Consider the following 14,991-nt stretch of genomic DNA (forward strand, 5'->3'; position numbering starts at 1 on the left):
GATGGAGGCGGCGACATTGACTTCCTTCGCTAGTCCTGGCTACCTGGAGCCACGTTCAAAATGAACAGACTTTTCTCCATGTGTGGGCAAGTCAGTTCATTTCAAAAGTCCGGCGGACTAGCACACAGACGGACAGACCAAGTCCGCCGGATAGTCCGATCGTGTGTACGTGGCATTACAATCACTTTAACAGTTTGTCAATTTCCATTTCTACATGGATGATGAAATCATACAGGACACTGCCAAAAACAACTATTACCCTGTACAGTACTGAAAGTGATTGTAAGGCTTTGTGTTTTTTTTTTTTTTAAGTAAAACTTACTTGCTGTGTCTAATGGCAAGCCCAATCCTCCTCTTCTCGGGTCCCTCGCAGGCACTCCTGGCTCCTCCCCCCTGCCGAGTACCCCTAAAGCAAGCTGCTTTCTCACTCCCGAGCCACCTCTGGGTGTTCATATCAGACACAGAGTGTAGCTCGGCCCCACCCCCTGCTCCCTCTTCATTGGCTTAGATTGACAGCAGCGGGAGCAGCTGACTCTGAGTCAATGTGGAGAAAGATGGCAGAGAGAGCCTCTGCTTTTGTGCACATTGCTGAGATTGGCCCAGGTAAGCATTGGGGAGGGGAGGGCAGATCAAAAACATTTTCAACTGAATGCAGAAAATGTATTCAGGCAAAAAACCTTCAAGCTTTAGAACTACTTCAAAACATTAGCACAACATGAAAAAAAGTCACAAACTCTAGAACTTACCACAGTGATTCTTAAACCAAACTGGATTCAAGTTGAGTGGAGGACTAAGGTTTAGAATGTGTGCCACTTTACTTCTTTTTAAGTGTGGGATGCATACTTTTGATCTGAAAAAAAATTCCATTTAAGGATGAGAAAAGCAGAGCAGTAACCTTATTTATCAAAATGAAAAGGAAAAAAGAAATCTGGTTGCTATGAGTAAAATAGAAAGCTTGATGGACATTTTAATAAATGAGATTTTGCATGATAAATGATGAGAGTGAATGAGAAAAAAAACTGTCAGAACCCACACTAAATGTACTCACAAAAGTGTTTCACATAAAATAATTTGATATAAAAACAAATACACACAAGCACACCAAATATACTGAACCTGAAGCTTGTTCTTAGGCCTGTGACTGCTGTTAAAATAAATGCACTAATATACATTCTATGCATGTAAATATTCAGAATCACTCAGAAAATACTCAGGATTTTCTGTGTGGTTTAGTTACCCTTGGGAAAAAATCATGGGGAGGAGTGCAGTGCCAACACTAGTTGACCCCCAAAAATGGAACACAAAGGATCCATGGTAGTCCACCAGATAGGGTATGGAATATACACTGTAGCAATATTTCTTAGGGTTATAAATCAGGCTAATATTTCTCTAAAACACAATATAGGTTCCATTCAGTTAACAAATATCTTTGAGTTAACTGGCAAAAATCTTATGGTCACAGCCTTCCAATTCACTAATACCTGTGAATACAAATACTGCAGTCTCCAGGTGCAGTAGTCAGAGGGAGGAGTGAGGAGTGAATGAGTGAGTGCCTGTTTCCAATATTGCTGGCTCTGATTGACATCACAAAGTTTTTGGATGAATTTTACAATTATGTTGGTATCACTGGTGACACGACAAAGCTGAGGGAAGTTGACAAAGGCTAAAGGGTGATGCCTGGGTGATTATGAAGCTGATGTTGGATTGGATAAAGAAGCAATTTGTCAGTAGAATATGGGAATGATGGTGAAGCGAACTGATCAAGGTGTAAATTGAAATGGCGATGAGAGCAAGCTACAGAGAATGAGCAGTGTGGGGTTGTGTCAGGGTTGTGTTGTGATGCCCTCTGCACTCAGCCCCCTTCCCCCTCCCATCCGTATACTTGCATGTCCTTGATACAGCAAGATATCAGCTATGTGAAGAACATGTTGGCACCACACAATCACTTGTGAAAATCTTCGTAGCTAGGCCTATGACATGCGCTCTGCACACTGATTTATTCCTATAGAGAGCGAGTACAAGCTCATATTCCACAGTTTTCCATCAGTACACTATGTGCCAACAGTAGAGCTGATGGAGCAGTGTGTGGGCGATAGTGGAGCAGAGTAGGAAACTAAAGCTACCCATAGATGGATCGATTTTCAGCCATTCCTGCTTACGGACTGTTGGACAGTGGCTTGCAGCCAATCATGTAATCCGACAGCAGAGGAGCCCTGCTGTCAGAATACAAAGGCACAGCAGGGAAGATTCCTCCATTCACCTTGCATGTGTGGATGGGGGATTTTTTTTTTCAATCAGCCAACTGGTAATAAAATAAACTGCCAATGGAGAAGTTTGCTATACTGTATTAAAAGGTGGAGTATAAAAAATAGCTGTAGTGTTAATATCCCCAGGGTGAAGTAACTAAAAACAGCATGTAAAACATAAAAAAACACAATGGTGTTGATTTACTAAAACTGGAGAATGCAAAATCTGGTGCAGCTCTGCACAGAAACCAATCCGCTGCCGTTTTTTTTTTTTGTTTCTTTTAATTGTTAAACAAAATTGAACAAACTGAAGTTGGAAGCTGATTGGCTACCATGCACCATGCTCAGCTGCACCAGATCTTGCACTCTCCAGTTTTAGCAATTCTACCCCATTCAATCTACACATAATTAACATAATAATAAAAACGTGGCTAGTAATCCTTTAAATTGCTCTACAAATGAGTTTTCGTTTCAGAAGTCCAATTTAAAGCAGAACTTCACTCTCTCAATCAACATTGACCATTTAAATCCTTCTGCTGCAATGATTATTACAGCTGGAGTTGGGATTTAACCTGTTAATTATGTGACGTTCATCTAAATTTACTAGTTCATCTAACACTACTTGCTTCACAGGTTGATAATTCTGCTGCCAAAAAGCAAAACTACAAGGTGCCAAAGACATTAAGCACACAGCGCTCAACTCAATATAAAGACTTGCAAGAGCCTGAAATATATATAAGATGTGCAAAGCAAAGCAGACACAACTTCATTTGTTAAACAAAAAGACTGTACAGGTGGGGGGCCCAAATACTAAACTTATCACTGACACTAAATTTAGATCTGCTGATCCATACTATGGAGGGGGAACTCCATCTGTGTAAACAAAGCAAAGGTGAAGGGAGGAACACAGTGCAAAGACCACAGTGCAAGATCATCAATAAAATACTTTATTAAAAACAAGGTATATTGTTCATTCTTCCAGCAGTTGCTTATGCTCCTCCGCTTCTGACTGCTGGAAGAATGAGAACATGGTAGCTGTGGTACCATCCAATCGCCCTGGCCAAGGGCGTAGGTGAGGATGAAAAAAGCGGCTTTCAGAAAGTACTTCCCTGACAAAGCCTAGTGTGGAATCAGATGAGCCTTAATTGTCCTAAAGGTCTGATAGATATGACCAGCTGTGTGACGTCACCGCCCGGAGCATGCGCAGGAAGCATTTTGAGGCAACTTCCTCTTGCTCAGCTTACATACAGGGCTACTCACCCCAGTTAAATATGCATACCATGTGAATGGGTTTAAAAGGGTCGTGAAGAAACCAAACGCTATAATTCAAACACTATCAAAAAAAGTAATAAAGCAGTAAAGCATTCTTAACCTACAGGGCCTAACCATTAACCCACATGAAAGAACTATTTGATAAAATATAAGTGAAGTCATGACCCAATTGTAAATGGGAGATCATAATAGGTGTTAAAATATTATATGAAAATACATACAGAGTGCCTCATATAGATTGAGAGAGATCAAAACAATCATAATAATTTATTATGACAGCTGGGTCCTAGTTTTGTCAGAAGGGGTTTAGCGTGGAGTAGATTCATAATGCCTATGAGATGTACATACACTGACAATACACTTTAACATAAAGATACCCAGAAGCTAGAGGCTATTGAAGGTCACATTTTTTCCACTAGGTTTAACTCTAGCTACCACTCTATCCAGAGGTTTTCTTTATCCAACTTGACCCGAAATTGGCCACCAGGATTCCTGATCGTCCTCAGGTAGTTTTCAGAAAAGCCAAGAATATTAAAAATCCATGTCTTTATGGACCTTGCTTTATGCACTGGTGCAAAGTTATGTTGGGACAGGAAGGGGCCGACCCTAAACTGTTCCCACAAAGTATGTGGATGCCTTAAGAGTTCCCTTCACCAGAACTAAGGGGCCAGGCCCAACGCCTGAAAAACAACCCTACACCACAATCCCCCCTCCAGCAAATAATTCAAAACAGTGCAAAAAGCAAGGTCCATATAGACATGGATGAGGGTGGGGTGGAGGAACTTGACTGGCCTGTACAGTCTTGATCTTAACCCAATAGAACACCTTAGGGATGAATTAGAGCGGAGACTGCGAGCCAGGCATTCTCGTCCAACATTAGTGCCCGACACAAATGTGCTTCTGAAAGAATGGTCAAACATTCCCATAGCCACACTCCTCAATCTTGCGGACAGCCTTCCCAGAAGAGTTGAAGCTGTTACAGCTGCAAATGGTGGGCCAACTCAATATTGAACCTTATGGACTAAGACTGATATACTTATTAAAGTTTATGTGGGTGTAAAGGCAGGTGTCCCAATACTTTTGGTAATATAGTGTACATTTCCTGTTTAACCAGTTCCTGACTAACGTAGATATACTGCGGCAGAATGGCTCTCCTGAGTGAAACCCCGTACAGGTACGTCCTCTTTTTCGGCCACCAGAGGGCACGGGAATTTGTGTGTGTAAACACACAAATTCCTGTGCTGTCAGGGAAGAGGAAACATTGTTTGTTACTACTAAGTAAGAAAAATGATATGTCTCCTCTCCTACTCACTCCTATCCCCACACAGTTACAAGAAGATTACCGCCATTACTAGTAAAAAATAAAAATAAAAAAAAAAATCATAAAAATGACATACATTTTCACATAGTTTGTAGATGCTATAAAACTTTCGGACAAACCAATCAATATACGCTTATTGTGATTTTTTTTTTTTAACCAAAAATATATAGAAGAATATATATTGGCCTAAACTGATGAAGACATTTAAAAAAAAAAACATTTTTGGGGATATTTATTATAGCAAAAAGTAAAAAATATAGTTTTCAAAATTGCTGCTCTTTTTTTAAAATTTATATGGCAAAAAATAAAAACGGCAGGAGGTGATCAAATACCACCAAAAGAAAGCTCTATTTGTGGAAAAAAAAGACGCAAATTTAGTTTGGGTACAGCGTTGCATGACCGCGCAGTTGTCAAGCGATGCAGTGCCAAAGTGCTGCAGTAGTTAACCCCTTCTGGAACGTCCAACACAGATATCCTGTGGCAGGGCACCCCTCCTACATGAAATCACGTACCTGTATGTGATTTTGTGCACTGGATCTGGGGTGCACGCCACCGGCGACCCACTCCCGCTGTGGTTGGATAAAGCAGGGGCCAATCAGCTGTTATGGCAGACCTGATGTTCGCCGGCACCTCACAATCGTCCTCGGGAGAGGCAGAATGGCAGTCACAAGGCAGACCCCGCCATTCTGTGAGAGGGGAAGAGGGAGATCTTGTGTTTCTGCCAAGTAGGAACATGGATCTCTGTCTTCCCCCAGTCAAAGCATCCCCCACACAGAAAGCACTCCTTAGGATTACATTTAACCCTTTGATCATCCCTGATGTTAACCCCTTCCCTGCCAATATCATTAGTACAGCGACAGTGCATTTTTGCTTTTGGGCTTAGACATGCTTTCAGCTAGAAATTGTGTACAAGTGAACGCAAAATATCTGAAATCTGTGCAATTAGAAGGATGATTCATTTTGTGTTTAAGAATATGAAAAATGAATCTTTTGTTTTTCATACAGACATTTGAACTGACCGAAATTAATACCACTAGGTCAAGGGCAGCTAATTTTCTCTTTTCAGATGCAAAGCTTTTTTGTTTGTTTTTATTACTGGTAGTTCCAGAAAATAAAATGTAATATTGAAAAGATTATGGGACAACAGCTATCACATTTATTAACTAAAAGGAAACTATGTATAAATGGCTCATGTGTTTGCCTGTAAGTTATGTTCATTTTCATAAACACACAGTAGCCAATAACTAGGCTGTGTATGAAATGAGAAACATTTCTAATGCCAACTGATGGAATTACTGAAAAGATAATGAAACTGCAGTGTGAAAAAACGTCATGTAATGACATCAGCAAGTGTTTTCAGTCATTATACAGCCATTCAAATTGTCTCCACTGTATATTAGGACACTTTAGATTGGGTGCCAATTTCCACTTCTTAAATGCAGGGGTAGCAAACTTGATCAAGCTCAGGTTGCCCAACTCAGTTTAAAACACAAGTCATTATATGAACTGTCACTGTTTTATTCAGGAATATTTACTGAAAAGTTTTTTATGGGCTATCTCGGTACTTGATAATAAATAACAAATGATTAACAACAAAAGTAAATTTTAATACAGACAGAAAATATATAAAAAAAGTATTTTAAAATTGTATACAGCACAATTAACAAGCTACTGATGGGTTCCCCTATATGATTTCTGTTGGAGAGGGGTATACGCAAATTCCCCTACCAGTTTTGCGGCAAAGAACAGTTTCTTCAGGAGGAGTGGTCTATGGAATACATTTAAACAAAGTATAATAAACAAAGCAGAATAATTTTAACAAGAGGTTACATTCAGTGTTAAAATAAGAAGACCAGCTCACCCACTCGGACGGGGCCATCAAACGACAAGACCCAACAGTTCCCCCCGCGGTGAACAAGGGGGGGGGGGGGGTGTTGTAATTAACCGACTCTGATTAAAAAGTAATGCTGGGATTAAAATTAAAGTATAAAAGGACTTTATACACACAAGGGTGTGGTGAGGTGGCAGGAGAACCAAACCCGTGATTCCGTGAGGGAATAACTGTGAGGACATGCAAAAAGTGGGGAAAGGGGGTGGGAGGAAGGTGAAGGGTGAATGGGTGAGGGGGAACAAGGAGAAAAAAAAGGGGGGAGAAGAGGGAAGAAAAGGAAAAAGAGATGAAAGCTGGAATGAAGGTAAAGGAAACGGAAGAGGGGAAGAAACACTGACAAGGACAGGGGAAGGGGGGAGAAAGAAATGGGGGGAGGGAAGAGTGAAAAGAAAAAAAAAAAAAAACAGGATAGTAAGTGAATGAAAAGGAAGACAAGAGGGGAGGGGGGGAGGGAAAAGGAAGACAAGAGGGGAGGGGGGGAGGGAAAAGGAAGACAAGAGGGGAGGGGGGGAGGGAAAAGGAAGACAAGAGGGGAGGGGGGGAGGGAAAAGGAAGACAAGAGGGGAGGGGGGGTGGGAAAAGGAAGACAAGAGGGGAGGGGGGGAGGGAAAAGGAAGACAAGAGGGGAGGGGGGTAGGGAAAAAGAAGACAAGAGGGGAGGGGGGAGGGAAAAGGAAGACAAGGGGGGGGGAGGAAAAGGGAGAGAGGAGGAAAGGGGGAAGGGGTTGGGAGAGGGAAAGATGGGAAGGGTAATTGGGAAGGAAAGAGGGGAACAAGAGGGAAGTGCAACCAATATAGACAGACAACCACCTTACCCACCAAACGGTATGTATATTCGGATAGGTAACTCACCAGGCTATTGAACTGGTCAACATAAATGCATGGGTTAGATGTATAGGAGGACGACGGTGCAAGCTGAACAGTAGCACGATGGAAATAACTCCTAAAGTAATGCAGAAGCCACTATGTATATGTGGGCACAGATAACAGATAAGTCTGTGAAATCCAGTCGGCAAAAGACATTAAAAGGTATCATAAGGTCAATTGGGGTAAGGGAAAAGAAAGGATGGGGGAAAAAGGAAGCGGCAAGGAAAATAGATAGGAATGGAGCAGGGGGTGGGGAGCAAGGGACGCTAGAGAATCCTAGTCCCACACCACTGTCCACAAAAAGCAATAACCTGCAGATGCAGCCGTCCACAGCAACAGCCCAGCGTGGAGAGTAAATACTGCTCACATAGTGGTCTGAGAGAGACAACTATATGAGCTCCCCAACCCTGCAGGCGTCAGCACACGCCGCCAAGCGCCGGCGTCTGATTTCACAGGGTCAGTTTAACCACACTGTGCAGGTGCACGACTCCGTGCTACTGTGCAAGTGCACATTGACTGAGCCCACAGGCCAGATGGTCCAGGCTTGTTCAGTGCAAATAGGGATAACTGAAGGAAAGGTCCCCCCGGGTAAACACATGTCCGATGATGGGGAAGCAAGCAAGGAGTCCTGAAGAGCAGGATCGGCCATCAGGGACAGTGGGTCTCCCTTACAGCAATATGAAATACAAAAATGAAGTACAAACTACAAAATAGAATCTATAAAAGATTAATGTACAGCCTCTGGTTGTCACCAACCTTAAGACAAGAATCGGGATATGTCACCTGAATGAAATGGCAATTTGATTGCAATTTTGGCATTTATTTGGGACATCACAAGGCATTTATTTGGGACAACGCAAGGACATATGGAGGAAAAAACAGACAGAAAATGGAAAAAACAAACAAACAGTAGAAATTATAAAAATACAAAGTAAGCAGGAAAGGAAATTGTAAAAGGGGAACAAAATAAAAGGGGGTGGGGGGTGTGGGAAGAAAAAAAAAAGAAGAAGAATCACAAAAAGGGTTTGTAAGAGACCACCTCGTTGAGAACTGGAGTGAGGGTGGCATTAAGCCATTCAATCCATAGTGTCTCCCTCTGTAGGACTGTTCGGTCCCAGTTGCCCCCCCTGGGGTTTGGTTGCACCTCGGGAATTGGACAACAGGTACCTTACCGATGGTAAGGTCTAATATGTCTACCTATGGTAGTGAGATTACCACTACCAGAGCAGTAAAAAGGTTCACGATACTTTGCCTTAACTCTCAGATGGTCTTACCATCGTAAAAGGCATTACAGCTACATATCATAAGGTATATGACCCCCCTGGTGCCACAATCTGCGAATGTGCTTGGGATAAAAATGTCACCATTGGGTATTGTTTACCCTCAAGGACCCAAGGGCAGCGGGGACAACCACCGCATCTGTAAGTCCCATCAAGTCTAATTCTTGCAGGGTTAGCAGGTACATAGTGACTACGGGTCAATCGGTCACGCAGGCCGCACGTTTGCCCAGAATATGGTGCTCGTAAGCAGGTGCCAGTTGTTGGATAGAATAGTTCTGAGTACTTTATGGTGAGTTGAGTATGTGGTAATAAACCTTATGGAATCATTGGAGGGAAGTGGTTTAGGACGATTGTACAGTACAGAATTCCTGAGCGTGAGAAGGCTTTGTTGAAAGCCTTTCTAAGGTTGGTACGAGAATATACTCTCAATAGGAGCCGTTCACATAGAGCATTGGCCTGGATCCTGAAATCGCTTTCAAGTGTACAGTTTCTGCGTAAACGCAAATATTGTGCAAAGGGTATACTGCGTACCAGTGGTTTAGGATGGGCACTGGTGGCATATATATGTATTTCCGGCAGTAGGCTTCCGATAAAGGTCGGTGCCTAGAGTGCCGTCTCGTTTACTGATAATGGACAGATCCAAAAATGGGATCTGGCCAGTATCGAACTTGAAAGTGAATTTTAAATTGAAATAGTTATTATCCAACTTATAGATGAAATCCAAAAGTCTATCCTTTGTCCCGGTCCATACCAGGAATAGATCGTCAATGAAACGATACCAAAGAAGGACAATTTCAAGAAAATCTGAGTGCCTTTCGTCGGAGTGGACATACCTCTCCCAACCATCTAGGTAGAGATTTGCGTAAGCTGGGGCACATGACGTCCCCATAGCGACTCCTTGAATATGCAGAAACAACTGATTGTTAAACGTGAAATAATTTTTAGCCAAAATGAACTGTAATAATGCAAGAATAAAGTTGTTGAGGGGCCATGTAGTGGTATATTGTTCATGTAGAAAAGATCCAGCCGCCAGGACGCCCAGCTCGTAGGGAATACTTGAGTACAATGCCTCAATATCGATCGCCACCAGCAGGGTGTCCAGAGGGATCTGGATCCCCTCAAGATGTTGCAACAGATCTGTAATGTCCCTGATGTACAAAGGGAGACTGCGTACGCGAGGCATCAAAAATGCATCAACAAGGACACATCTGGGGGCGTGGCCAGCGCACGAGCCGAATGGAAGCTCTGTGAGAGAGCTCCGTGACACGAACGGGCATATTAGCGACAATTCACAGCGAATATCGGTAAAATAAAGATACGAACAGACGACGGAAGAGTTCCTGAATCCGAAGGTGATGTCGAAAAAGCGGAAAGACGAACGGAAAATGAAAAAAAAACAACATTCTCATCTCAGTCAGTGGGAGGGAGAAACAAAGATGGCGCAGATCCTCTCACAGCTGCTGTACCAGCAACAGCCTCCTCAGGGAGAGCGCACTACACTGACATGCCTGATGCTGCTCTAGAAGAATCACCTCACAAAACACATCTGGAATCTCCTCATGAGGAAGATTGCCTCAGCCCTACATGTCGCAGCCCAGCTAAAACTCGTATCAAACTGGATTTCACAGGCCAGGAGGTAAGCCATAAATTACCTCATATTAGTCAAGATAACACAGTCATAACTCCTATAGCTTCGCCTATAGCCGCATTCCCCACTAATAACCAGCCTATTCTGGACACCCAATTAAAAGAAATGCTATTAACTTTACATACTTCGCTTCATACGGATATTTTACAACTCACAAATCAATTCTCCAAAGCAGTGAACTCCTTAGGTGAAAGAGTACACACTATTGAGAACTCTATGGGAGACATGACCAATACTATTAATGACTTAATAGATGCTCATGAAGAAAATAAGGCTGAAAAAGAGTGGCTTAAATTTAAAATCGCAGATTTAGAAGACCGCTCAAGGAAGAACAATCTCAAAATCAGGGGTATCCCTGAAAATATACAGCAGTCTGATCTTAAAAAATATTCCACTGACTTATTCTCCAACTTGCTGCCAGCTATACCAGCCTTAGAGCTCACAATTGATCGCATCCATCGGATTCCGAAACCCGCCATTTCTCCCTCCACAGATACCACGTGATGTAATACTTAGAGTACACTTCTACCATGTTAAAGAACAAATCCTATATAAAGTGCGACATCTAGGACAACTTCCACAACCATATAATACAATCCAAATTTATGCTGACTTGTCTAAACATACTCTAGATATGAGAAGACAACTTTCCACGATTACAAAAGCTCTGCGTAATCATAAAATTGAATACCGTTGGAAACAACCATCTAAACTACTGATACAGAAGAACGACACCTACCATACAATCACTTCTGTGGAACAAGGCATTAAGTTACTTCACACATGGGGTATTATCCCCGAACCAACTCCACCTATCGGAGCTAAGAAGAATCCGGAGAAACTTACGCCACAATGGCATTAGCTTTCATTGACTAGATCCGGTTAAAATACAACCCTATCTATAGGAAACCGATCTATCAGCTTGCCCACCGTGCCGTGCGATACTAAATCTTTGGAACAGCTGACCTTTGAACTAATTCCCCATTCTAATGTTGCAGTATGCATTGAAATGTTTACCACTGCAAGTTAAGTTTAAGGTTTGGTTATATTTTTGTTTGTGTTTTTACTTTTATTTTTTTCCTCACAGTATCCTATACACAACTCATAGCGTTAAAAAGGGACAGGTATGTTGTAAACCTACAAAATTTGAATCAAAACTTTTCAGTCACTAAATTTTTGGACATTCATAGTCATTTCAGACTTCAGATTGTTCACATGGAAGTAGAGTTTAAAGCTATTATCAGGCTAGTATGTACTTACTTTTTCCATCTTATTAATATCCTTTTATGAGTATAAAATATCTTTAAATACTAATGGTCTTAGCCATCCAGCAAAAAGAGCGTCGATGTGGCAAATGGCTAACACCTAGCGATGTCAAATATTGTGTATACAAGAAACCCATTTCAAAACAGGCGCTACTCCCACTTGCACCCATAAGAACTTTCCTCACATATTTACAGCCTCAGGCCAACAGAAAAAAAGGAGTACTTATTGCCATACATCATTCAGTTAATTTTCAATTACATGAATCTATTGTAGATACCAATGGACGATACCTCATATTAATATGTACCATTGATAATACACTTACTACATTGGTAAATGTGTATGCGCCTAATAAAAGGCAATCCCATTTTCTGAATGGCCCGATGAGAAAAATAGGTAAATGCCGATAAGGTGCCTTAATAATTTGTGGAGACTTCAACACAATACATGAACAAGAACTAGACACTTCTAATCCCAAAACCAGAACCAACTGTGCACTTAAATTTTTTTTGAATAAAAAGCGATCTCTATGATGTATGGAGATGCCATCATCCTGGAGATCGTGAATACACATATCATTCCCTGGTACATAATACCTATACTCGTATCGATTATATTTTTACGGATAAGTGGTTATTACAGCGGGTGAGGGAGTCTGACATTGCACCCATCACTTGGACTGATCATGCCCCAATTAGTATGACTATTCTACCTAAACACTCTCAAACGACCCATTTTCTATGAAGAACAAATGCATATCTTATCAAAATGCCTACCTATGCTACAGCTATCCAAACCAGATAACTGAATTCTTTAAATATAATGTGGGATCGGTGTCAGACTCCGCCACCCTATGCTCATAAAGCATTTAGTAGGGGAATCCTAAAGCAACTGAATGCTCAAGTCAGGAAAAATAAAACGAAACTCATTGAGAAACTTACTGCTGACATTAAAACATTAGATTCCCAAAACCAATCTCACCCATCACAACAACTGAAAACTAAACTACAAATATTACGACAGGAACTCAGAATGACTTTATTGGATACATTTGAAAAACATACTAGAAAACTTAAAGCTAAATATTACCATACTAGCAACAAAGCAGGAAAAAACATGGCACTTCGGATCAAAGGCAGATATTACAAATCAAAGATTCCATATCTATACCACCCTATTACTAGAGAAAATTTGCAAGACCCCCAAGACATAGCGAATGCATTTAGCTGTTATTATAGCTCCCTTTACAATCTTAAAGATGATTCTCAAACTCCCACACCTACCCCAAAGATAATAAGTGAATTCTTAGATACTATTAGTCTCCCATCATTAACTACTGATCAAATCTCTGATCTTAACGTCCCATTTTCAGTGGAAGAAATTGCTAGAACTATAGACTCCCTGCCCAACAATAAATCTCCGGGCCCAGACGGAATGATAGGAGAATACTATAAATTACTTCGAAATATACTGGCTCCCCACTTATGCTCACTTTTTAACGAAGCGGCATCCAAATCAGAATTTCCGGCTGAGATGCTTCAGGCCTTGATCATAACACTGCCGAAACCAGGCAAAGATCCCAACGCTCCCCAAAATTTCAGACCGATTTCATTATTGAACATTGACATCAAAATATACGCCAAAGCAATAGCGAATCGACTGATGAACTACATACCAGACCTCATTCACAAAGATCAATCTGGCTTTACTAAAGGTCGACAATCTTCAGATGCAACAAGACGTCTGATTGATATTATACACTTCACTGAGAGACATCAAACGCCTTCTCTGCTCCTTTCTTTGGATGCAGAGAAGGCGTTTGATAGGGTCCATTGGGGCTATTTACAGTCAGTGCTTTTAAAATTCGGCTTTCATGGAAATATTTTAATCGGCAATTTTTGCACTGTATAAGGGCCCCTCAGCGAGAGTATACACAAATGATATGATGTCTAGGCCCTTTGGCACCTCGAATGGAACACGACAAGGTTGCCCCTTATCTCCTTTAATATTTAATTTAGCCATCAAACCTCTAGCAGAACGTATACGATCTGACACAAAACTATCTGGTATAAAAATTGGGCAAATAGATAATAAAATAAGTCTGTTCGCAGATGACATAGTGCTTATAGTGTCTGATCCTATTTCATCTCTCCCGAATCTCCAAAATATACTAATGACATTTGGAGCATCATATTATAAAATCAATGAAACCAAGTCCCATATTTTAGACCTAGGATTAGATAACACAACCAGGCAGTTATTGTCTAATAAATACCCCTACCACTGGAAAGACGAGGGGATTTCTTACCTAGGAATCACTCTCACTAACAAAACAAAACAAAACAGTTATCTGACAACACTTAGTAAATTTGAATTTACATGGGCTGGTCGCCTGGCAGCTTTCAAAATGATGACCTTACCAAAATTATTATATCAACTCAGGTCCCTTCCAATATGTATCCCTAAATACTACTTTAAATCCTTACAAAGCAGTTTGGGAAAATATCTATGGAATGGCAAAAAATCCCGTTGCGCATACCATATACTAATTAAACATAGAAATATAGGTGGTGCGACCGTACCTGATCTACAGGATTATTATGACGCAACTCTTTTGACCCAATTGCAAGAATGGTTCTTGTCTACTCCTAAAACTTTATGGGGACAAATTGAGAAAGACATCATGCGACAGCCTAATATGCAATTCTGGTTACTTAGTAGGAAAATTAAGTCCACAATTACAGCTCAATACCCACCAACGGTGAAAGCGACGCTACACTCTTGGCAGAGAATCATCACATACAAATGGGATAAAACTCCAATCACGGTGTTAAACCCTCCTCTAACAATCATACCAACATTAATTCCTGGCGTACAAATACACGACTGGAATTTGGGTCAGGATATCAAACTTGGTTCCTTCTTCCAACAGGGCTCATTAAAGTCTTTTTCTCAGTTAAGTAATGAATTACAGCTTCCGAAATCTGAGTGATCTACATATATTCAAATAGAAAAGTGTCTGCTACACAATCCACAACTCGGAGCTTCAATCCCGGTTAAAATATGGTCTTTCCTCAATAACCATGCCACCTCACAGAAAGGAGTAGCTACAATATACCCAATTCTAGGGGAAAAAAACATACCCAGCAAACTACCTTCCTTCCTTAAATGGGAACAAGATTTGGGGCAAGACATTTCAA

The 14,991-nt window shown here is 41.1% G+C and overlaps 1 protein-coding gene across 3 annotated transcripts in view; it reads right to left on the reverse strand.

Moving 5' to 3' along the window:
• The window catches only part of HSDL2 (hydroxysteroid dehydrogenase like 2), a 116,558-nt gene that overhangs the window by 49,045 nt on the left and 52,522 nt on the right, over nucleotides 1–14,991 (reverse strand). For all 3 annotated transcript variants that reach the window (XM_077475336.1, XM_077475335.1, XM_077475337.1), the window contains exon 6: nucleotides 747–850. In XM_077475336.1, coding sequence (XP_077331462.1) covers nucleotides 747–850 — 104 coding nt within the window. The remainder of the gene's footprint in view (nucleotides 1–746; nucleotides 851–14,991) is intronic.

This window comes from Lithobates pipiens, unplaced genomic scaffold (assembly GCF_037356315.1).
Source record: "Lithobates pipiens isolate NorthernLeopardFrog02 unplaced genomic scaffold, aLitPip1_a1.2 Scaffold_13, whole genome shotgun sequence".
In the NCBI taxonomy this organism is placed as follows: domain Eukaryota; kingdom Metazoa; phylum Chordata; class Amphibia; order Anura; family Ranidae; genus Lithobates; species Lithobates pipiens.